This window comes from Neoarius graeffei, chromosome 4 (genome assembly GCF_027579695.1).
Source record: "Neoarius graeffei isolate fNeoGra1 chromosome 4, fNeoGra1.pri, whole genome shotgun sequence".
Taxonomy (NCBI): Eukaryota; Metazoa; Chordata; class Actinopteri; order Siluriformes; family Ariidae; genus Neoarius; species Neoarius graeffei.
This window is the reverse complement of record NC_083572.1, coordinates 108,063,518-108,087,381: the sequence shown is the minus strand read 5'-3', so window position 1 is coordinate 108,087,381 and position 23,864 is coordinate 108,063,518. Positions and strand designations below refer to the sequence as shown.

Genomic DNA, 23,864 nt, shown 5'->3' with positions numbered 1-23,864 from the left:
CGTTTTGTGTAATCATGATGACAGTCTGGCAGGTCATAAAGCATCATAACAACCTTATGTCGCTTGATGCTCTGACCAGTTGCTACACTACCACTTGATTTGAGTGTTATGGAATAAGGCTTCATAAATGTTTATGTTGATGTTATGTTGTCATGATGGGATTTTATAGGTCGTTATGAACACCTTTGTGTTATAGTAGCCTTATGACACTTTGTGATCGCTATAACATTGTGACATAGCTTGCTAAGTAAGGTTATGTGTATTTTGTCTGGCTTTTACTAATAGTGCTTACTATTTATAAGAATATTTCTGAAAACGTCTTGTGTAATCATGATGACAGTATGGCAGTTCATAAAGCATCATAACAACCTTATGTCACTTGGCGCTCTCAACAGTTACTACGCTACCACTTGATTTGGGCGTTATGTCAGATTTACTTCAACATGACTCGGCTAATGATGGTTGGAATAATGCTTTATAAATGTTTATGTTGATGTTATGATGGGATTTTGTAGGTTGTTATGAACACCTTTGTGTTATAGCAGCCTTATGACACTTTGTGATCGCTATAACACTGTGACATAGCTTGCTAAGTAAGGTTATGTGTATTTTGTCTGGCTTTTACTAATAGTGCTTACTATTTATAAGATATTTCTGAAAACGTCTTGTGTAATCATGATGACAGTCTGGCAGGTCATAAAGCATCATAACAACCTTATGTCGCTTGATGCTCTGACCAGTTGCTACACTACCACTTGATTTGGGTGTTATGGAATAAGGCTTCATAAATGTTCATGTTGATGTTATGTTGTCATGATGGGATTTTATAGGTCGTTATGAACACTTTTGTGTTATAGTAGCCGTATGACACTTTGTGATCGCTATAACATTGTGACATAGCTTGCTAAGTAAGGTTATGTGTATTTTGTCCGGCTTTTACTAATAGTGCTTACTATTTATAAGAATTCTGAAAACGTCTTGTGTAATCATGATGACAGTATGGCAGTTCATAAAGCATCATAACAACCTTATGTCACTTCGCACTCTCAACAGTTGCTACACTACCACTCGACTTGGGCGTTATGCCAGACTTCAGAATGGCTCTGATAATGATGGTTGGAGTAAGGCTTTATAAACATTTAGCTAGTTAGTTGGCGGCGTAGCTTCCCATGTAAGGTTTATTTCATGAGTTATAAGATGTTTTTGAAGACTTATTACATCGTCATGACACCGTAGTAACCGTTTTGTGATAACGAAGGGTTTATGTCGGTTTAAGAGTTGAAGTTGAGTGAGTGTTAAGTGACTGCTAGGAGGAGAAGAAAAGAAAGTGAGTAACCTGTGTGTGTGTGTGTGTGTGTGTGTGTGTGTGTGTGTGTGTGTGTGTGTGTGTTCTTGTTCACAGCCCCAAACACAGCTCAGTATGGGACCACCGGAGGAGGGGAAGCCCTGCTGGCCTGCGGGTTCCTGGTGCTGGCTCTCAGCTCTCTGCTCTGCGTTTACTAGCGTCACCTACAGCCATACGCACTGAACTGGACTGAACCATTCACACGGCTCATTTCCGGATCCGATCTGGCAACGCGGTTTGCTTTTTTTTTTTTTTTCTTTCTTTTTTTTTTTTTTTATCAGTAAGCAGTACTTTTCAGATGGTGGATTTTATGTTCTGGTTCTGTGGAATTTCTCACCATGTAAATATGTACGGTTTACACCCCCCCCCCCCCATACACACAAACACATCCTTGTTTATTTAATTTTATTTAATTTTATTTTCTTGATTGCCCACTTTGTGAATCAGGACCATTGTGCTCCTTTCGGACGCATCAGAATTAGCCGTGTCGTACTGAGGGGAGCGGGGGATGGGGAGGGAGATGTCGTACGAGGAGGGGGAGGGTGTAGTGTACGTGTAGTGTGCGTGTGTGTTTGCGCGTGAGTAGGCTGTGTGTGTTGTGTTTCTGAAAGGACGCCCTTAAGTGTGTCACCACCGTCAGAGTGCTCTCGTACACACACTCCTCTGTACTCTTTCAGGGCATAATGTTTAGCCGGCTAATTCGAAACCACTCAGATTTGCACAATCAGAACAATCAAAAACGCTTCGAGAAAAGGGAACGTTTCGGCGACGGCTGAAACAGCGACGTCGGGTTGGACGCCAAGATTCCAGTATTTCACTGACAGATGCGTGGACCAAAATGACAGCCATAATTCAGTGGTTTTAGCGTGTTATGCTAACACTTTAAAGCTCTGCCATAATAATTTGAACATCGATACTAAAAGGAATATTTACCTTGACATCGGTTGCCCAAATATGTGACAAAATTTCAGCTGTTAAATCATTTTTTTATGTTTAATTACATTTTATTTTAATATTATTTTAATATTATTTTAAAAAACCCACAATAGTTTAATAATAATAATAATAATAATTTGAAATATCAAACAGCTGTCATTTTTATTTTATTATTTTATTACATTTTTCAAATCATTTTATTTATTTAATTTTAATTAAATGAAATGAAAATTTGGCAGTGCGAACAAATACCTTCAAGAGGCAACAGATTAAACATTTGCGTGTGTGTGTGTGTGTATATAAAAATTATAAAACGTTTACAGATAACCATAATAATTTGATGATCAAGTCTGATACAGAGATTTTTACTCTCCCAAAAATTTCTAACAGTATTTCAAAATTTCAAGCATTTTTTTTCCCTATGTTTTTTTTTTTTTATTGTTTATTTTTACAGGAATTGAATTAACCGGATATTTCTCATCATGTGCTTGTGAACTTGTTTAAAATAAATACATACATACATACATACATAAACAATAATTAAACCTATTTCTAGATATAATTTCTAATTTTCTGCAGGTCGAAATGTTCTTTTCCTTTTTAGCAGATCGTTATGCTTTTCGAGATCGTTATAAACACTTGATGAAATGATCTACGTTATCAAACTTGACGTAAGAAATGGTTTCTAGAAATCGGTTTAATAATATCCATAATAAAGTTAATATTAACAATGGATCATTTTTTTGCTTTTGCTTAATCACGTAATGATTCATGAATATTTATTAACATTCAACAAATCGTAATTTGATAATGACTTCCGAGAGAAATATTTACCTCGATTTCACAAATAAATATATCATAAAATTTACACTCTTCAATTCTTTTTTTTTTTTTTTGAATTTGGCGGCACTGAAAAATACTCCATACATTCACGAGGCAACAGAGTTGACAATTCTATAATTCTATACATATATACTGTATTTAAATGATTATATTATAATTCTATTCTTTGCTTCTGGGAGCCACAAAGCGTGGAAATAAAACCAATGTGAGATGTATTTAAATGCATAATGTGAATATAATGTATGTATAAAATCAGTTTTATGCACTAACTGGTGTTAAACAAATTTACATTACAGTATGCACACGTGATTCGCGGTCGGTTTGATTCCCCTTCCTAATGATCATGATGGATTTCTCGACAAGAATCTCTTTCTGTTTTTGTTTATTCAGATTATGGATGTTTTTTTTGTTTTGTTGTGTGTCTTTGTTTGTTTGGGCAAAGGGTGTCTCTTTAGGTTACGCTCACACTCCAGCTCGCGATGGATTTAATTTGCGAATACTTACTGATGAAAAATCGGTCGCATCGCTACCAAACGTGCGAATGTTCTCCAAGCTTCGAGAGTTGTTTTTCTTTTCTTTTTTTTTTTTTTTTGGTGCGTCTCCGCCTCGTGATTGGCCAAAAGCGTCCTGAAAATTTTCAACGCGTGCACTGAAATTTGTTGCCAATGTTTTCGTCGGGCAAACAAAGCAGCGAATACTCACACATGGGTTTGAGAAAACTTCTCAAAGGTCGAGGATCCTTCGCCAAGACTCTAGTGTCAAATTCATGTCCCCGATGCTCGCGGGAGCCTCAGCGACACAGCAGTGAGGTGTTAGCCTGGCCCCGCCCATCCTAAGCGTGACGCAACACGAGGGCCTGTTGCGAGCTTAGTCTGGCCAGGCAAGCTATCTACAGCTCTTCCAAGCTCCCGAAAAATCGGGAGCCAATCAACTTTGAGCATCTCCAACGGCCCTGGGTAGAGGCGTGTTCAAGGCAGTGACGTAGTAGAACTGTGACCGGAAGCCATAGATTGTTTACAGAATCTATGCCGGAAGCGCTTCATTCACGCTTCCGCATCTATTACGCATAGATGCTGTATTGAAAGCATTCAACGGGAAGTTCTCATTGAAAACGGAGCAAAGAGCAGCCCTGGAGGTATTTATTGAAAGGAAGGACGTTTTCGCCTTGCTCCCGACCGGCTTCGGTAAGAGTTTAATCTACCAGTTAGCCCCGTCGCGTCGCATACGTCAGAGGAAAGAGTGATGTGATTGGTTTAAGCTTCGTCACAGCCTTTTCTGGCTTCGACCAGTAGCAAACTGAGGCATTTCAGGGAGGCGGGTCAACCACGCACTTTGGGAAACGGTTGGGCTTAATATCTTTGCCAGACCAAATGCTCGCAGAGCTTTGAAGTCGCGTTAGCCAGACTAGTGAGGTGTCGCCTTGATTAAACAACCTTCGCCAAGACTTAAAGTCTATATACAGGGTGTTTCAAAAAAAATTTGATATCATTTCACAGTCTAACAACTTTGCCAATTCTTGTTCAGTTGACCTCAAATTTTAACATGCATGTGTGGAAACAGATCAAAATTTTATGTTTAATGTTTTTTTTTGTTTTTATCTTTTAAGGTATAGAAATGCCATTCACTGTGTTGCGATGCAGTACATCTTTCTTTTTTTTTCCTCTACCATTTGTATTGTCACACGCATTCTAATGCCATGTCCAACCCATGTTTTACGGTCAGAACTACGACGGTATCTGATCGTCTTCGAACCTCTGACTTTCGTTCTTGATTAATGAAAACATTCTTGGCAAATGCTTTTGTTTTCATCCGTCTTGCACTGGTCCAAGAATTTCACCTCTAGCGGTGCAGTACGAATGCCCTCGGCTGTCCCTCTTACCGTAATCATGACCCAGGTTACGAAAAACCCACAAAATAGAACCGGAGTCCTAGTCCATTATTCCTAGCTCAGGTATTCAGGCAGGTTGGGCGGCCTGCTTTGAACACACTGATTTTTTCAAAGTAAATGCTCCGGGCCCTGGCCCACCACCCCTGCCCCGGGGAGGAGGAGGGAAGGGGCTTTTGCGCCGGACACCAAGGGCATCTGGGGGGCGCCGGGGAGGCAGGGTCTGGGACAGGTGGTGGCTTGCCTTGTGGCGGGCCGCCAGCCCACTCCCGAGATCCAACTACGAGCTTTTTAACTGCAGCAACTTTAATATACGCTATTGGAGCTGGAATTACCGCGGCTGCTGGCACCAGACTTGCCCTCCAATGGGTCCTCGCCCATGGGTTTAGGATACGCTCATTCCGATTACAGGGCCTCGAAAGAGTATCATGTATCATTATTTTTCATCACTACCTCTCCATGGTTTAAAGTGGAAGAGCTTGGGGATAACTGGAACCGGAGCTGTTATCACGACGAATTCGCGATTGTTTGGGAGATTGTCAGAGTTGTGAGTAACGAAACAAAACTGACTGACTTGACTAAACTTTTGGTTATTTTGTTCAAAGGTTTCCTTTGTTTGTTTACTTCTGATAAAATCATGGGAAGAGGTTGCAAACTGGTGAACTGCATTGCTGCAATGCGCTTGGCAAATTAAAACATGAGTTGGACATGACGTTAGAATGCGTGTGACAATATAAATGGTAGTGGGGAAAAAAAAGGAAAAGATGTACCGGTATTGCATCGCTACAACTGGAAAAGAAAAGGCTTTTTGTGTGCTAGAGTACGCTCGGACACAGTCCAACAAGACTGTACAACGTGCGTTTATGAGAGAATTCTCTAAAAACGTACCAACTGCAATGCAGATTTGCACACGGCACAAAAAGTTCAGAGAGGAAAGCTGTCTGTGCAGCAGGGCGAAAAGATCTGGACGACCACCAGCATCGGAAGAGACGGTCGAGCGAGCGGGTTCGCGAATATTGAAAATTTGTGAAATCATTCATGGAATCCACACACCTTTGAATTTCTGATTCAAATGTTCAGGAATAAATCTTATATTGCTCAACATTAAGCCCGTTCAGTTTCATTTGCCTAGAATATATAGTTTCTGTGATATTTACATCTTAAATACAACCCCGATTCCAAAAAAGTTGGGACAAAGTACAAATTGTAAATAAAAACGGAATGCAATAATTTACAAATCTCAAAAACTGATATTGTATTCACAATAGAACATAGACAACATATCAAATGTCGAAAGTGAGACATTTTGAAATTTCATGCCAAATATTGGCTCATTTGAAATTTCATGACAGCAACACATCTCAAAAAAGTTGGGACAGGGGCAATAAGAGGCTGGAAAAGGTAAAGGTACAAAAAAGGAACAGCTGGAGGACCAAACTGCAACTCATTAGGTCAATTGGCAATAGGTCATTAACATGACTGGGTATAAAAAGAGCATCTTGGAGTGGCAGCGGCTCTCAGAAGTAAAGATGGGAAGAGGATCACCAATCCCCCTAATTCTGCGCCGACAAATAGTGGAGCAATATCAGAAAGGAGTTCGACAGTGTAAAATTGCAAAGAGTTTGAACATATCATCATCTACAGTGCATAATATCATCAAAAGATTCAGAGAATCTGGAAGAATCTCTGTGCGTAAGGGTCAAGACCGGAAAACCATACTGGGTGCCCGTGATCTTCGGGCCCTTAGACGGCACTGCATCACATACAGGCATGCTTCTGTATTGGAAATCACAAAATGGGCTCAGGAATATTTCCAGAGAACATTATCTGTGAACACAATTCACCGTGCCATCCGCCATTGCCAGCTAAAACTCTATAGTTCAAAGAAGAAGCCGTATCTAAACATGATCCAGAAGCGCAGACGTCTTCTCTGGGTCAAGGCTCATTTAAAATGGACTGTGGCAAAGTGGAAAACTGTTCTGTGGTCAGACGAATCAAAATTTGAAGTTCTTTATGGAAATCAGGGACGCCGTGTCATTCGGACTAAAGAGGAGAAGGACGACCCAAGTTGTTATCAGCGCTCAGTTCAGAAGCCTGCACCTCTGATGGTATGGGGTTGCATTAGTGCGTGTGGCATGGGCAGCTTACACATCTGGAAAGACACCATCAATGCTGAAAGGTATATCCAGGTTCTAGAGCAACATATGCTCCCATCCAGACGACGTCTCTTTCAGGGAAGACCTTGCATTTTCCAACATGACAATGCCAAACCACATACTGCATCAATTACAGCATCATGGCTGCGTAGAAGAAGGGTCCGGGTACTGAACTGGCCAGCCTGCAGTCCAGATCTTTCACCCATAGAAAACATTTGGCGCATCAGAAAATGGAAGATACGACAAAAAAGACCTAAGACAGTTGAGCAACTAGAATCCTACATTAGACAAGAATGGGTTAACATTCCTATCCCTAAACTTGAGCAACTTGTCTCCTCAGTCCCCAGACGTTTACAGACTGTTGTAAAGAGAAAAGGGGATGTCTCGTAGTGGGAAACATGGCCTTGTCCCAACTTTTTTGAGATGTATTGTTGTCATGAAATTTAAAATCACCTAATTTTTCTCTTTAAATGATACATTTTCTCAGTTTAAACGTTTGATATGTCATCTATGTTCTATTCTGAATAAAACATGGAATTTTGAAACTTCCACATCATTGCATTCCATTTTTATTTACAATTTGTACTTTGTCCCAACTTTTTTGGAATCGGGGTTGTAATATCAAATTTTTTGAAAACACCCTGTAGATCCCTTTATTTAAATAAAACAACAGGGAAGTCCAATCAGCGTCTGTACGCCTCTGATATCAAAAGGAGCCCTGCTTCATACATACAGTATACACAATAAATAAATAAAAACGAAAAAAATAGTTAAGTTCGATATCAAATTACAGCATCCACTATAGACCCCTTGTGCATGACATCACACGTCACGTGATAATTTCACCCGGGGGTCAAACAGACGCCGTCTTTCGTGTAAGCGAGGCTTAATCTGTCTTCAATCTGGATAATTTTTGCGCTGTTCAAATAGAGAGATAGATAAACGGCATTACCGTCTCCCCGCTATCAAGAAAAATGTGAACAAATAGAAGCAAATTCTTCAAGAGCAACAAAGAAATGAGTGGTTAAAGAGAATACGACAAAAGAAGTGAAGCCTGAAAACACAAACACACTGAACTTTACACCAGCTGCGTGCATGTGAAACGGAAATAAATCAACGAAGGCAGGAAAAACTATTCCAGATAAACTCGTTATTGTCCTTTACACACTTATCAACCTGTGTGACTCAGTTGTGCCTTTTGAATCGAGAATAAATGAAGAGGGAACTGAACATTAACCGTTTATTGAAATTATTATTTATTACAAGAATGATTATACTGTAGTTACTGTATGACTGTAGCTAAAACTGGAATGTGCTGATTCTGTTAGCGTTTGTAATTATTGTACCATCCACTATTAGATAAAATAAAATAAAATAAAAATCCTACAAAAATGTTTGAAAGTCTAGAGTAAGATACTGTGTTATTTTACAAATAGACGAATAACACTTCAGATATTGTTTTACAATAATATCACTGTATAAATGATAGAGTGCATATAGTTCTGTAAATAGCATACACGTCAACCTTTGGTCAATCAAACCTGTATAACCAACCTCCAAAATCCGTATTTCCCTTATAAAATCCGTATAAGATGTAAATTAAAATAATTTACCTAAAATTTGAATGATAATTAACAATGATATATCCCAGTTACTTTTTATTCAATATTAATAACAATAAACCTTCAGAATGAATACAAAGCTCCAATGTTCAACAAAAACACAAAGTGTTATCAGCGTAGTTACGAAGGAAATACTTCGTTGTTTGGAGACAGGTTTCACCGAGCGGCTATTACGCGCGAGACTTCATATTAGCCACAAAGTCAGGAAAATCTGTTTGTAAAATTACGTTATAATGACCAAATACAATGAAAAGTATTTTTCCAGTCTCACCTGTGAAAGGTAATCCCATGTGATCTCGTTTGGACGGTAAACCTGTTGGTACAGTTAAACGCAGCACATGAATGAGGCATCTTTATTCTCGGCTACTGTCTAGACGCTATACCAGAGACGGTGAAGAATCTCCACTTTGCCACATCCAATATGGCGGCGAGGATGACGTATGATTCTACGCAGAAGGCGGCGTCTATGTTTATATGTCTGTGACTTCACGGTTGGCGGGATTCTCGCAATGCGGTGTGCGCATGATCAAAAGTGGAACGAAGTCTCGCTACCACAAGATAACGCGCGATTTCATAAGACTCTTTACTGGCTGTCTGTGCTGTACAGTACGTTTGTAAATGTTATGCGCTCTTTTATCATCGTGGGAATTGATTATAGCTCTAAATAAATATTGAAGTTTTTTTTAAAGAATCCGTATAACTTTATTTATACTCCCGTATACTACGTTTATTGAATCAAATCCGTATAAAATACGGACATTCCGTATAGGTTGACATGTATGAAATAGATGTCTGTGGGGTTGCTGAGACATGGAGGGCCAGGAATAGTTTATCATCCATCCCACAGTTCAGCTCGGAGTCCTTTGAGAGTAAATGCTTTGGCTTTCGCAGCACTCTGTTCTCAAAAGCTGATGTCGGGGAAAAAGTCTTTACACAAAGAAGGTTTTCTTGCTTTTATAGTTTTTTTTTTTTATCCCCCGCTGGCCAAAAGGCCCAAAGGTGGATTACGTCGTGGCAATTTTCATCTGTCCATCCGTCCTGGGAAGGGTACTCTCCTGCTGAAATCAACTCCTTTCATAATTTTTGGAGGAATTCCACGAAACTTGGCAAAGGGCCTTGTTATATGTCGGTAGTACGCATATTGTAATTTTGCTCAATTCGGTCGCATTTTACCAGAAGAATCCCGACATGGAAGAACAGTTAACAAGAGTGCTCTGAGAGCACAATATCCCCCACTGGCAACTCGGCCATAACTTTGGTAAAATGCGACCGAATTGAACGAAATTACAATATGCGTATTACCGACATATAACAAAGAATCCTGCCAAGTTTCGTGAAATTCCTCCAAAAATTGTAAGGGAAGTTGATTTCAGAAAGCAAGCACACCTTGATGAAATTGCCAAAGTACAAGTTTGTTAATAATCAAGGACATAACTCTGGGAAAATGTCATCTCATCTCATTATCTCTAGCCGCTTTATCCTTCTACAGGGTCACAGGCAAGCTGGAGCCTATCCCAGCTGACTACGGGCGAAAGGCGGGGTACACCCTGGACAAGTCGCCAGGTCATCACAGGGCTGACACATAGACACAGACAACCATTCACACTCACATTCACACCTACGCTCAATTTAGAGTCACCAGTTAACCTAACCTGCATGTCTTTGGACTGTGGGGGAAACCGGAGCACCCGGAGGAAACCCACGCGGACACGGGGAGAACATGCAAACTCCGCACAGAAAGGCCCTCGCCGGCCCCGGGGCTCGAACCCAGGACCTTCTTGCTGTGAGGCGACAGCGCTAACCACTACACCACCGTGCCGCCCCAACTCTGGGAAAATTTGCCCAAATTAAACGAAATTTCAATCTGCGCATAATGGTCATATAACAAAGCCTTTTGCTATCAAGAAAAATGTGAACAAATAGAAGCAAATTCTTCAAGAACAACAAAGAAATGAGTGGTTAAAGAGAATACGACAAAAGAAGTGAAGCCTGAAAACACAAACACACTGAACTTTACACCAGCTGCGTGCATGTGAAACGGATATAAATCAATGAAGGCAGGAAAAACTATTCCAGATAAACTCGTTATTGTCCTTTACACACTTATCAACCTGTGTGACTCAGTTGTGCCTTTTGAATCGAGAATAAATGAACATATAACAAGGCATTTTGTACTTTCGCAATTTCATGAAGGTGTGTTTTCCTTCTGACATCATCAACTCCTCTCACGATTTTTGGACGAATTTCTCGAAGCTTGGCAAAAGGCCTTGTTATATGACGGTAATACGCAGATTGCGATTTAATTCCGTTTGTGAAAATTTTCCCAGAGTTTTGACCCTTGATTAAATAACTTGTACTTTGAGAATTTCATGAGGGTGGACGTTCTTCTGAAATCAACTCCTCTCACAATTTGTGGAGGAATTTCACCAAACTTGGCAAAAGGCTTTGTTATATGACCGTTATACGCAGATTGAAATTTCGTTTAATTTGGGCAAATTTTCCCAGAGTTACGCCCTCGATTATTAACAAACTTGTACTTTGGCAATTTCATCAAGGTGTGCTTGCTTTCTGAAATCAACTTCCCTCACAATTTTTGGAGGAATTTCACGAAACTTGGCAGGATTCTTTGTTATATGTCGGTAATACGCATATTGTAATTTTGTTCAATTCAGTCGCGTTTTACCAGAGTTATGGCCAAGTTGCCAGCGGGGGATATTGTGCTCTCAGAGCACTCCTGTTAACTGTTCTTCCATGTCGGGATTCTTTGGGAAAAAGAAGGTCTATTCCAACACATAGCTAATGTTAATGCTCGGCTACAAACCTGCGCCGTCACTCCAGCCATATTGAGGAATTTTGTACCGATCATAACCGCTAATAAACTCTCATTTCCGCGTATATCTATCCTTTGCTTGTTTCTGACTAAGATTATCCAAGTAATCCAGTAGTAGAGCTTTTTTCGACAACAGCAACAGACGCCGGACATCTTCACTTGGCTTCAGTATGTAAACAAAGTTTGCTTGTCCCTCGGGTCTGGGGTAGCGACGGTTGCTAACGTAAATGTGACGTCAGTCCAAGATACGGTATGTACATGTCCAGTATATTCAAATGAATTCCAAATACAAAAAACTACACATAGAATATATTGGTGTATAAAATACAAACTATAAATATAATCTATTAAAAACAATAGCTCCACGATCATAAAAGGATTTCGCCGTGGTTCGTAATTGCTTGGGCGAAGGGTTCATGGCTATTCAGCAAACGTTTGGCGATCATCGCTGATTGATTAGCGCTGATGTCACATATCGTCCTGCCGAGTGTTCGCCTGCTGTACGACCACGACTTTTATCTCGCCTCTGCGTACGAAGTTCACATCGCCACCAAAACGCCTCATTTTCATCACGAAGCATCGCGAGCTGGAGTGTCGAAAAGAAAACGAAAATCCGTGCCGAGTTTTATCAGAGTTTGTTCATGGAGATCTCTTCATTTTTAACAGATTGGTTCTTTTTTTTATTTTTATATTAATGATTGTTATGATTGTTATGAGTTGTACAGGATTTTGATCATGTTTTAACGCATCACATGACCACATGGCGCACTCCCTGCTTTGCTTTTGTCGGGTTTGTTTTGAAATAGGAATCTGGACAGTATGATGTATGATCTATGATATTTGATAGACGATAGATGATCTATGATATGAAACATGTTTGAAATATGATAATGATCAGAAGTGTGGATCTACATGTGACTGGTGATCATTTTAAAACAAAGTATGCAGTATGGCATAGTTTACAATGTCGTCTTTCAGTTTAGACGCCATACCTGTCGTTAAAACTTCTTCTTATCGAACGAATAGATTCGATCGGTTTAAAAAAAAAAGAGAAAAGAGCAGTTTGTAATCAAAAACATTAACTTTTTAACTCAGAGGGTGTGAACACAGTTATTATGATATCATAGAAGCTAAGTCTTAAGTGTGTGTGTTTGGAGAAAGTAGAACTAATTTTATATTCTCGGTAGAGCCTTGTGTGTGTCTAGGTTTAGTTTGACCTCTACCCTAGCTCTCTCACACACACATATGTTGTGTATTTTCCCGATGTGCAGAAATGATGATTGTGCTGCATGTCAAATGTATGTTAAGGTGGCCAATGACCATAAAACCAATACCTTTTGAGTACAAAACCAGTTTCAAGACTGTTTTGACTCATTTTTACTCACCATCACACGAACCATCCAACAAAGCAAAACATCAAGATTTCCTTTTTTTTTTTTAAACTTTGTCTTTAAAATTCTCCCCGATGTTCATTTTCCAGCGAAACGAACACCGCACTGCACTCGTGTGTTTTTTTTTCCCTTTTCCTTTTTTGTCCCCAATTATTTTTCCAGCAAAATCTTTTGCTGTTTTACACAATGTGGATAAACCTTTAAATCCTGTATGCTGCAAAGAAATAGATCTTAGCAAGTGACAATATCTCAAATATGACCTGATGTACAGTACAGTCCTGTGCAAAAGTCTTAGGCACATGTAAAGAAATGCTCATCTCATCTCATTATCTGTAGCTGCTTTATCCTGTCCTACAGGGTCGCAGGCAAGCTGGAGCCTATCCCAGCTGACTACGGGCGAAAGGCGGGGTACACCCTGGACAAGTCGCCAGGTCATCACAGGGCTGACACATAGACACAGACAACCATTCACACTCACATTCACACCTACGCTCAATTTAGAGTCACCAGTTAACCTAACCTGCATGTCTTTGGACTGTGGGGGAAACCGGAGCACCCGGAGGAAACCCACGCGGACACGGGGAGAACATGCAAACTCCACACAGAAAGGCCCTCGCCGGCCACGGGGCTCGAACCCGGACCTTCTTGCTGTGAGGCGACAGCGCTAACCACTACACCACCGTGCCGCCCCTAAAGAAATGCTGTAGAGCAAAAATAATGAAATGAAATGAAATGTTTCAACATTAAAAAAAAAAAAATCCTATGAACAGTAAGCTAGAACGAGTCCGTCAATGACGACACAGCGCACTCCGGCCCCGTCTAGTCCAGAAGGAACGATCTAAAGTGCGCAATCAATGTTGTAAGCTATCTACACTATATACAAGCTAGATATAGAAGCGATATCCACCCTAGGAATACCGACCTATTTACCAGAAAGAATCCAAAATGGCGAGGAGTTGACCGAGAAGAAGCGATTTTTGTTGAACTGCTGTTGAACATTAAGGCTTAATTAGTCCATAACTTCATTAATAATTGTAATGAATTCTACGCAAATCTGGGTAGACGTTCTATGCACCCTAGGTACCCCTACCTTCATGCCAGAAAGAATCAAAATCAGTGAAGAATTGAAGGAGAAGAAGCGATTTGTGTGGAAACTGCTTGTTAGGGATTGATTAATTACTCCATATCTTCATTACTAATTGCAGTTATGCAAATCTGGATGGAAGCTACGGTATACGTATGCACCCCAGGCAGACCGACCTTCCTGCCAAAAAGAATAAAAATCAGTGAAGAATTGAAAGAGAAGACGTGATATTCGTGAAATGTGGATGACGACAGATGGACGGACAGCACATGATGGCATAAACTCATCACCTGTTGGCCGGATGAGCTAATAAATGAAACAAAGTCGATATTTGGTGTGAGACGACCCTTTGCTTTAAAAAAAAAAAAAAATATATATATATATATATATATATATATATATATATATACATATTAGTGCTGTCAAAAATGTCTCGTTATTAACGCGATAACTTGACTCAATTTTAACGGCGATAATTTTTTTATCGCGAGATTAACACTCTGTGACATGATGTAGGTTTTTCATAAGCTTTTGAAACTGCCAGGAACTTGGAACAGAGACTTTGCTTAGAAAAACGATAGCAGCTAGACTGTAATGCCACGCCCCGCACAGCCAGAGTCCTCTGCCCTCCCCCGAAGAGCCACGGTGCTCGGCTTAGGTTTAGTTTTCCCATTGGCAGCTCCAGCCCGACTTTGCAGTGGCTGTGACAAGACGTGTTATGCTCTGCAATTAAAAAAAAAAAAAAAAACATTGGTACAACCAGTGTTCGAACTATGCCGATATTTTCGGGGGGTCCCTTTTTTTCCCTTGGGGTGTGTGTGTGTGTGCTTGCACTTGTCTCAGGGCACGGCTCTCCATCGCGCACTCACTTCGGATATGCAAATGCTTCCCGTTACACACGATTGCTATGTCAATAAACATCATTTTGCCAATATTTTAGAGACCCCCCAACATTTCCCAAATCATGTTTTCAAGGGATCTCATGTCTGTTTCAGGGGATCTCGGATCCCCCGAGTACCCCCGTAGTTCGAACGGTGAGCAAGCCCATTCACTTTTTTATGCTGATAAGAGAATTACATGGTTTTTCATGTGACAAAAATGTGCGATTAAATTGCGATTAATCGCGAGTTAACTATGACAGTCGCGATATTAATCGCGATTAAATATTTTAATCGCTTGACAGCACTAATATATATCCATCTCAGGTCCAGTGAGTGCAGTTTTATGTGGAAATGAGCTGTAGGTTTTACTGAGCATCTTACAGAACCAGCCACAGTTCTTCTGGACACTTGGACTGTCACACTCGCTTCTTCATTTTGCATCAAAATTTTTCCAGTAGCCTTCATTATGTTTTCTTTTTAATCTGAAAAGTGCTCTCTTATGGAATATACTGCTCAGACATATAACAAACTTTTTTTTTTGTAGCATTTAATTTTGTGCTGAAAAAAAAAACATTTGGAACTCTAAAATATTTCTGTAATGTTTTGACTCGATAATGTCAAAGTCATAAAATAGAAATCTGTAACAAAGTTTGTATGAGAAAAAAAAATAGGGGGCCAAGACTTTTGCACAGTACTGTATGTAATCTTTCGTATCAGGAGATTTTTCAATGCTTTTCATCGTTTTGCTTCTTTTGAAAAATTAAATACTTAAAAATTCGAAAATCAGTCTCCCTCTGGAAATATTTCAAGCTTGAAATTTGTAACAAATATCTCGAAAAAAGGTTTAATAATCCTCGATTTGGTTTAATAGGAAACTTTAGATAAATACGACCCGGAGATATTTTCACTTGCTTAGACGTTGTTGTTGTTGTTGTTGTTGTTTTTTTTTAAGTGTATATTATGAAATACTTACAGCACACGATTAGTGACGTTTCTGCAGGAGAAAACTTCTCATCAAGCACAAATATCTTAAATATAGCAGAATTGATCTCGTATTTATCATTGTTAGATGATGGTGAAGCAATTCTAATCTTATTAAGCCCATTTCTGATTTTAGAAATTCGAAATTTCTGAGCATTTTTGCGTCCTGCTAAAAATAGGAAGTATAAAATAACTGCAATTTCAAGTATTAATATTAAAAATAACATCTCAAAATCAGGTTAATTTTAGCATAATCATATAATGATAATACTTTACTATATTACTCTAAGATATTTGTCCTTGACTGTTTGTTTGGTTTTTTTCAGTGTGATACAGCTGAATTGCAGTTTACAGTCAAAATATAGAAGAAAATGTATTTGAAGTTATTTTATTTCAGTTTTAATAAATTAAACATTGATTGGCGTGACAGAAATTCCCCAAACACAGCAAGGCGGCCTTTAAACTTTCCATTTCAGGTAAATTAACTGACTGCGATCAGGACACAACCTGAATTTTACTGACGAGTTTGTAACTGCAGTGTTGTTATTATTATTTTATCAGTGATAATTCAACTTTTTCTCAAACAGCATCATAATGGTTTGGGCGTAAACCTGTCTGTAAGCACATGTTCCAGCACCGTCAACAGGTTTATTCCCAATATTTCACCTAATCACTTTCTTTACTTTTTTTTCTTGTGATAATACCTTTACCTCGGCCTACAATCTGGAGATAAAACACAGGATACAATCTTTATCTCAAGACGAAAATGTAAAATAAAAAACAAGCTCTACCGAAGGGTTTTTATCCCGAGATAAAGATTCCAGCCCAAGTCTAAGATTTTAACCAGAAATAATAAGCATTTTGATCTTAGCCAAAGTGAAGAGTTTAGTTAAAGATTTAAATTTTAGCCCAGGTTTAAACCTTTAACCCTGGATAAAATCTTTTAACCTGGACTGAAATCTTTAACTCAAGCTAAAATCTTTGAGTATAATTTTTGTTTTATCTATAATTAAACTCTTAACTCTGGTGAAATTTTTGACTTGGGTTAGAATCTTTATCTCAGACTAAAATCTTGCATTAAAAGTTTTAACTCGAGATAAAACGTTTCTCTTGGGATAAAATGCTTTATACTAAAATCATTATTTTGGGCTAAAATGTTTCCTCAGGTTAAAACCTTTATCTCGACTAAAATCTTCATCTCTGGCTAAAATATTTAACCCTGGCCAAAATCTTTTAACCTGGACTGAAATCTGAACTTAAGTCTTTGAGTATAATATTTTATTTATAACTTAAATCTTTAACTCTGTTGAAAATGTTTGACTTGGGTTAGAATCTTTATCTCAGACTAAAATCTTGCATTAAAAGTTTTAACTCAAAATAAAATGTTTCTCTCAGGATAAAATGTTTTGCGCTAAAATCATTATTTTGAGCTAAAATATTTAACCCTCGATAAAATCTTCTAACCAGACTGAAATCTTTAATTCAAGCTAAAGTCTTTGAGTGTATTTTCTTTTTTTACTTGGGTTCGAATCTTTATCTCAGACTAAAATCTTGCATTAAAAGTTTTAACACGGGATAAAGTGTTTATTGTGGGATCAAATGTTTTGCGCTAAAATCATTATCTTGGATTAATTTTTTTTTAACTCAGGTTAAAACCTTTATCGAGACTAAAATCTTCATCTCTGGCTAAAATATTTAACTCTGGCTAAAATCTTTTAACCTGGACTAAAATATTTAACTCAAGCTGAAGTCTTTGAGTAAAATTCTTACTTGTAATTTAAATCTTTAGAATCTTTCTAGAATAAAAAAAAATTAACTCGGGATAAAATGTTTTCCTGCCAAAATCGTTATCTTGGGCTAATATTTTTAATTGCGACAAAATTTCAGTGTTTAACTTAGACTAAAACCTTTATCTTGACTGAAAGCTCCATCTCTGGGTGAAATAATTAATTCTGCCTCAAATGTTAGATTGTCTTGGGCTAGAATTTTTTTTATCTCTGGTTAAAATCTTGCATTAAAAATTTTAACTCAAGATAAAATGTTTATCTCAGGATAAAATGTTTTGCGCTAAAATTGATATCTTGGGCTAATTTTTTTTTTTTTTTAACGCTGGTTACAACCTTAATCGAGGCTAAAATTTTAAACCCTGGCTAAAATTTTAAACCTGGACTAAAATCTTTAACTCAAGTTAAAGTCTTTGAGTAAAATTCTTGCATATAATTTAAATCTTTAGAATCTTTTAAGAATAAACATTTTAACTCGGGATAAAATGTTTTCTGCTAAAATTGTTATCTTGGGCTAAAACTTTTTATCTTGACTAAAATCTACATATCTGGCTGAAACCTTTAATTCTACCTCAAATGTTAGATTGTCTCGAGCTAGAATTTTTTATCTCAGGCCAAATTCTTTAACTTGGGTTTAAAAAAAAAACTGAATAAAATATTACCTCATTCAAAAATCTTTATCTCTTACTAATATTTTGGGCTCAGCTAAAGTTTTTATCCTGAGTAAAACATTTTAGCTTGGGATAAACATGTATATCTTGGGGAAAAATCTTTATCTCGGGTTAAAATCGTTAATTCTGGCTTATGTACCAATATTCACTGTGTGGTCGTCGTCATCATCCGAAAACCAATTTGAGGAATAAGTACTGTATAAAAAATGTGCCTTTAAAGTATTCAGTGCGCTGTTGAACTCCTCATGTGTTAAGCTGCAAGTAAAATAAGGTCACAACCCTCAGTGTGCAGTTTGCAGTGTATATCTTTATGTGCGTTGTACGTATACGTCGCGAGACAACTCCAGATTTATCCGTCATAAATAATATACCATGAAGCAACTTTCGCATAAAGTATTTTTCCATAAGTATTCAGAAGAGGAGATTTATTCAGACTTCATTAATGTGGATCTCGAGTTAAAATAAAACGCTGGGACAGTCAGGCGGTCCTCATGCATGCCGAATTATATACATATATTAAAAAAAAAAGTCACAGCTTTTTTTTTTTTTTTTTTTTTAAAGTATGTAAATAACGTGCTGCAAATTTACAACATCTAATAATGTGACGATTCCGGTTTCACACGGACACTCAAAGATTCTTCTGCGTTTAATTTTTAATTTCTCATCCAGTTTATGATTTTCCTTCCTTCAGTCTGGGTTCTCCAATCCCACACGCTCGTCTGAACCTAACGCCAAACAAAAGGACATAAAAAAAGAGGAGTTTGTCGATTTAAAGCACTTCGCCGCTGAAAACAATTCAGCACTTTCTTTCCCAGAGTTTACTTATTAGGAAACAAAAGCCTTAGCAGTGTTTAGTACCTGCAGTGTATGATAACGATGTTATAATGAGGCATTGTGTACAGCGTCTCATTGTAACGGTTGCAGCTTTCCTGCTAAACACATCGCAAAAATGTCTTCAAATAAAACAAGAAAAGGTTAGTAAGGTAGATAAAATGAGTTGTTTATGAAGGTAACATGACGGAATGATGACAACGGTTACTTTTTAAAGCGAGACGGCCTTTCGATTTCATAAAATCGGTGCAATTTAGTTCCGTCTGAAATGTAGTGATTGTGATATCTGTTTATTTCTGTAATATCTCACAAAATATCAGGCCATTCTGTGGCTGGGAAGTTATTTAATTTGAGGGGATTAAAGCAAATAATGTGCATGAAATCGCTCGCTTTGCGCAGTCAAGCAGACAGAGGAAGTCCGTGTGCGCATGCGCAGGTTTACCTTCTTCTTTTGGGTTTTACAGCAGCTGGCATCCACAGTGTTGCATTACTGCCATCTACAGGTTTCCCTTTGAGCGTGCACTGACAGTTCCATCATTCTGTCGCTAAACGAACAGCTGATCACACCGAGGTGCTCGCTGAGCGCCCATATTTATTAGTTTGGTCCTGCGTTTCCTTTCCTTCGTATAGAACATAACGTCTTTTCTTCTCGCTTTCTTTCCGTTACTGTAGTCAGTCTTTCATGTTTCATTCGCACACTCACGTCCTCCATTTTTCTCTCCTGTTTCAAATTTGTATTCCACAATGCCTTGCATGAACGGGGAAAGCCCTCCACGTGATGTGATGCATGATGTAGTGTCTTGAATCGGGTCATGGTGAAGCAGGAAAAAATAGCGGAGAATTTAGGGCCACGTGGAGATAAATTCATTAATTGTTCGATTTAAAAAAAAACTAATAAAATTATGATTCGAATTCAGTAGCTTTTAGTCCATTAAACAAAAATAACTGGGTGTCGGGGAAAATTCTTTCTTTGACCTACGCTTGAAAAATCTGAAAGGTAGTTGACCTTTAATAATAATAATAATAATAAATGGACACATTTATATAGCATGGTATCTATCACTCTATAGCCCTTTACATTAATAATAATTAAAATTGACTGTACAATTAAAATAAATGTCGAAAAAAATATATATATATATATCTCATCTCATTATCTCTAGCCGCTTTATCCTGTTCTACAGGGTCGCAGGCAAGCAGGAGCCTATCCCAGCTGACTACGGGCGAAAGGCGGGGTACACCCTGGACAAGTCGCCAGGTCATCACAGGGCTGACACATACGGTAGGCCCCGTCCACACGTAGCCGGGTATCTGCTAAATCAAAGATATTTTTCTACGTTTTGGCCTGTCATCCACATGAAAACACATCAAAAACGAATATTTAAAAAAACTCCGGGCAAAGTGAAGATTTTTGAAAACTCCGTGTATGCCTTTTCGTGTAGACAGAGATAACCGGAGTTTTGTGTTTTAGAACGTCACAATCTGCGCCAAAAAAATGGCAACAAATCTGCCCTGACGTCAAACGTGCGACCTTTGTTTACTGCAGAAGCCAGATTAAGCATGGACAAAGAGTAATGGATCGGAGTAGTGCCTTGAAAGCGTTAATTATTGTGCAGGTGCTATTTACATGCTTCATTTTAGAAGCCCAACTACTGACAAGATTCCCAATCAACGTTTTCTTGCGTCTTTTGAAGTTTATACTCAAATTGTGTTTAGAAGCAATTCTGTCTCCGAGTCTGTCCAGACGAACGAGCTTGGCGTCATGTTTTATGTTTAAGCAGAAGTGACGCCAACAGAGGGCTATTCTGACTACGTTCAGACTGCACCCTGAAACGACCCATATGCGATTTTTTTGCCCATATGCGACCTGTATCCGATTTGTTATTGACAATCTGAACGACACAGATCCGATTTTTTCACATGCGACCCAGGCCGCTTGGATATGTGGTCCTAATTCCGATGCACATCCGATATTTTCACATGCGACTGCAGTCTGACCGGACAGGTCGCATTCATGCCACCTACACGTCATCAACAAGAGACAAACGTCACTATTCTGCGTTGGCTAATCCCGCCTCTTTGGTGGAAAACAACAACATTTGTACAGTTTTCAGAATTTAAATAGACTTTTATAGAATTGATCAAGCTAATGGTGGATTTGGTAGGGACCTGGATGTTGATCTGTTAGCCTGATTAAATAAAACAGTTTCTATAACTGATTTATAACTTAAACCATCCTGTATTACAAGATTATAAGATTGTTCTGGAAATTTCCAGTAATTTGACACCTTCGGTCTCATTAGTCTGCTGCCCACATTAATCAGATTATTGTGCGAGTTCCGCCGCCGCCGCCACAAAAACCACATCGCCAGGTCCCGCCTCATCTCCATCGCAAACTGCACTGGTGTTTCTGCACCTTGAGCCAGCGCTGAGAGAAGTTGCAGAATTCAGCTGGCTATAAACAATCTAAATAAATATTTATAAAAATGTAGAAAAAGTTTATTAATATGACGAAATAAATACGTGCAAATTATTAAGCCTGAATTAAGAGTTTGGTAATACAGCGGCCGCATCCCAAATGACTGCCTACTGAAGCTCGAGTGACTATATAGAGTTTAAAAATCCATTACTTCCTAGTAACATGTAGTGCACTTATATAGAAATTAGAGAGACATTTAGGAGTCAACCCTCGTTACCAGGCTACACGTTTTCATTTCAGTTCAGAAACAAAAACACACACGAGACCTCACACTTTAACACTAACCAGATAATTAAACAAACAAACAAAAAAGAAATCATTAAACTTGAAGAGTGCGCTTTTTTTTTTGGTTTATGTATTACGTAGATGTGCTTATTACGTGTCAATTTGTGCATGCGGGACACTTTTGGGTCGTTTTCCGTTCATATTGGAGATCGCATACAAGTATCATATAATTGGTAATGTGAACGGCCTAACAAAAAAAAATCGGATTTCACAACAAATCGGATATGGGTCGTTTCAGGTTGCAGTCTGAACGTAGTGTCTGATGTGATGAGGGGGTAGGATTTGGGGAAATAATGCCATCTACAGGTTTGGAATGCTTATGAATGTGATTGAAAATGCAGATGTTCGGTTATGTGTGGAAGGGATTTTTTTCGAAGACGAGGTGGTGTGGATAAAACATTTTTATAAACGGAGGGGAGGAAATGTTCGGTTTTAAAAATACCCGGCTATGTGTGTACATGGCCATAGACACAGACAACCATTCACACCTACGCTCAATTTAGAGTCACCAGTTAACCTAACCTGCATGTTTTTGGACTGTGGGGGAAACCTGAGCACCCGGAGGAAACCCACGCGGACACGGGGAGAACACGCAAACTCCACACAGAAAGGCCATCGCCGGCCACGGGGCTCGAACCCGGACTTTCTCGCTGTGTGGCGACAGCGCTAACCACTACACCACCGTGCTGCCCCTATATATATATATATATATATATATATGTAAAATCATAACAATAAGTTATTCATTAACAGTTACTGTAGTTCGTTGCGATAAATTAAACACCTGGAAGTGATTTTTTTTTTTTTGCAGTTTCATCTTACCACTTTTAACTAGTGGCAGGGACTCTGACCAGATGAGATGCACAAAAATAAACGAGTACTTCATTTTGTTTTATTTCATTTTGTTTTGTTTCTTTAATGCTCATTAACCATGCTCGTTATCAGACCAGAGAGAGTAAACAAAAATGAAAATTTTATGAATGTCTGTGAAAACATTTCCCTCACTGATGTAATCTCGCCAGCCCTGGAGCTAATCTCTGGTCTGATGAAGCGAAGTCTTTGACGGAAGTGCATGTGATTAGTTCGACTGCAAAATCGGACCTGCAACAGAAGTCAGATTTTCTGTTTTGGTTGATCAGGTCCAGTACTGAACTCTCGGATCTTCTGAAATACTTTGCTGGTTCTCCATCCAGGCAACCAGCTAACGCCGCCTGTCTTAGAGGACCTGAGATTTCACAAGCCTGAGTTAAAATCCCAGGAGTGTGTAGATCACCTCTTAACCCCCGGCATCTTTCAAAAAAGGCTTTATATATATGTTTTTTTCTTCGAGTGATGTCTGTGTGAGCAGGAAGGGGATGATTCGTTTGACCCAGCGGTTAATAAAGTCCTTCCTGTGCCTTTGTCAGATTTTGATGGTGGGATTTTATGGAGTGCTGCAGGGCTGCTTCCTTCACTAACCATGACCATTCATTCTCCCAGCAGCACTCCGACTGAATCCGCAGGAAAAAAAATTGCAGCTCTGCTAGCGGAGGTTAAACCCCTGTCCTCTTTCAATCGCCGTTTATTTATTTATAATCGTCTCCACTGAGCGATGAACAAATTCCATCAAACTGTGGATGGGTTACAGGTTCAACCATTTTATCATTTTCATGTTGCTGTTGTATATAAAGTAGCTGCCACATGTACAGGCCCTTATTAAAGTCTTTATTTTGCCCCTAAAGGTGATGATACACGGGGCAACTTTTTGGGCAATTGGACACTTTTCCCATTGAGATTGTGTAACACCATTTCTATCTGAACGGTTTTGGGCAACCTTTTATCATTAAGATCATCCAGTCAGAGTGCTAGCAGCGAATCACA

General features: G+C 38.8%; 1 protein-coding gene across 1 annotated transcript in view; it reads left to right on the top strand.

The window, feature by feature from the left end:
* The window catches only part of negr1 (neuronal growth regulator 1), a 625,326-nt gene extending 623,823 nt beyond the window's left edge, over nt 1–1,503 (top strand). Inside the window, exon 8 of the mRNA XM_060920136.1 lies at nt 1,403–1,503. Within this exon, the coding sequence (XP_060776119.1) occupies nt 1,403–1,503 (101 nt within the window). The remainder of the gene's footprint in view (nt 1–1,402) is intronic.
* Nucleotides 1,504–23,864: the final 22,361 nt, after the last annotated feature.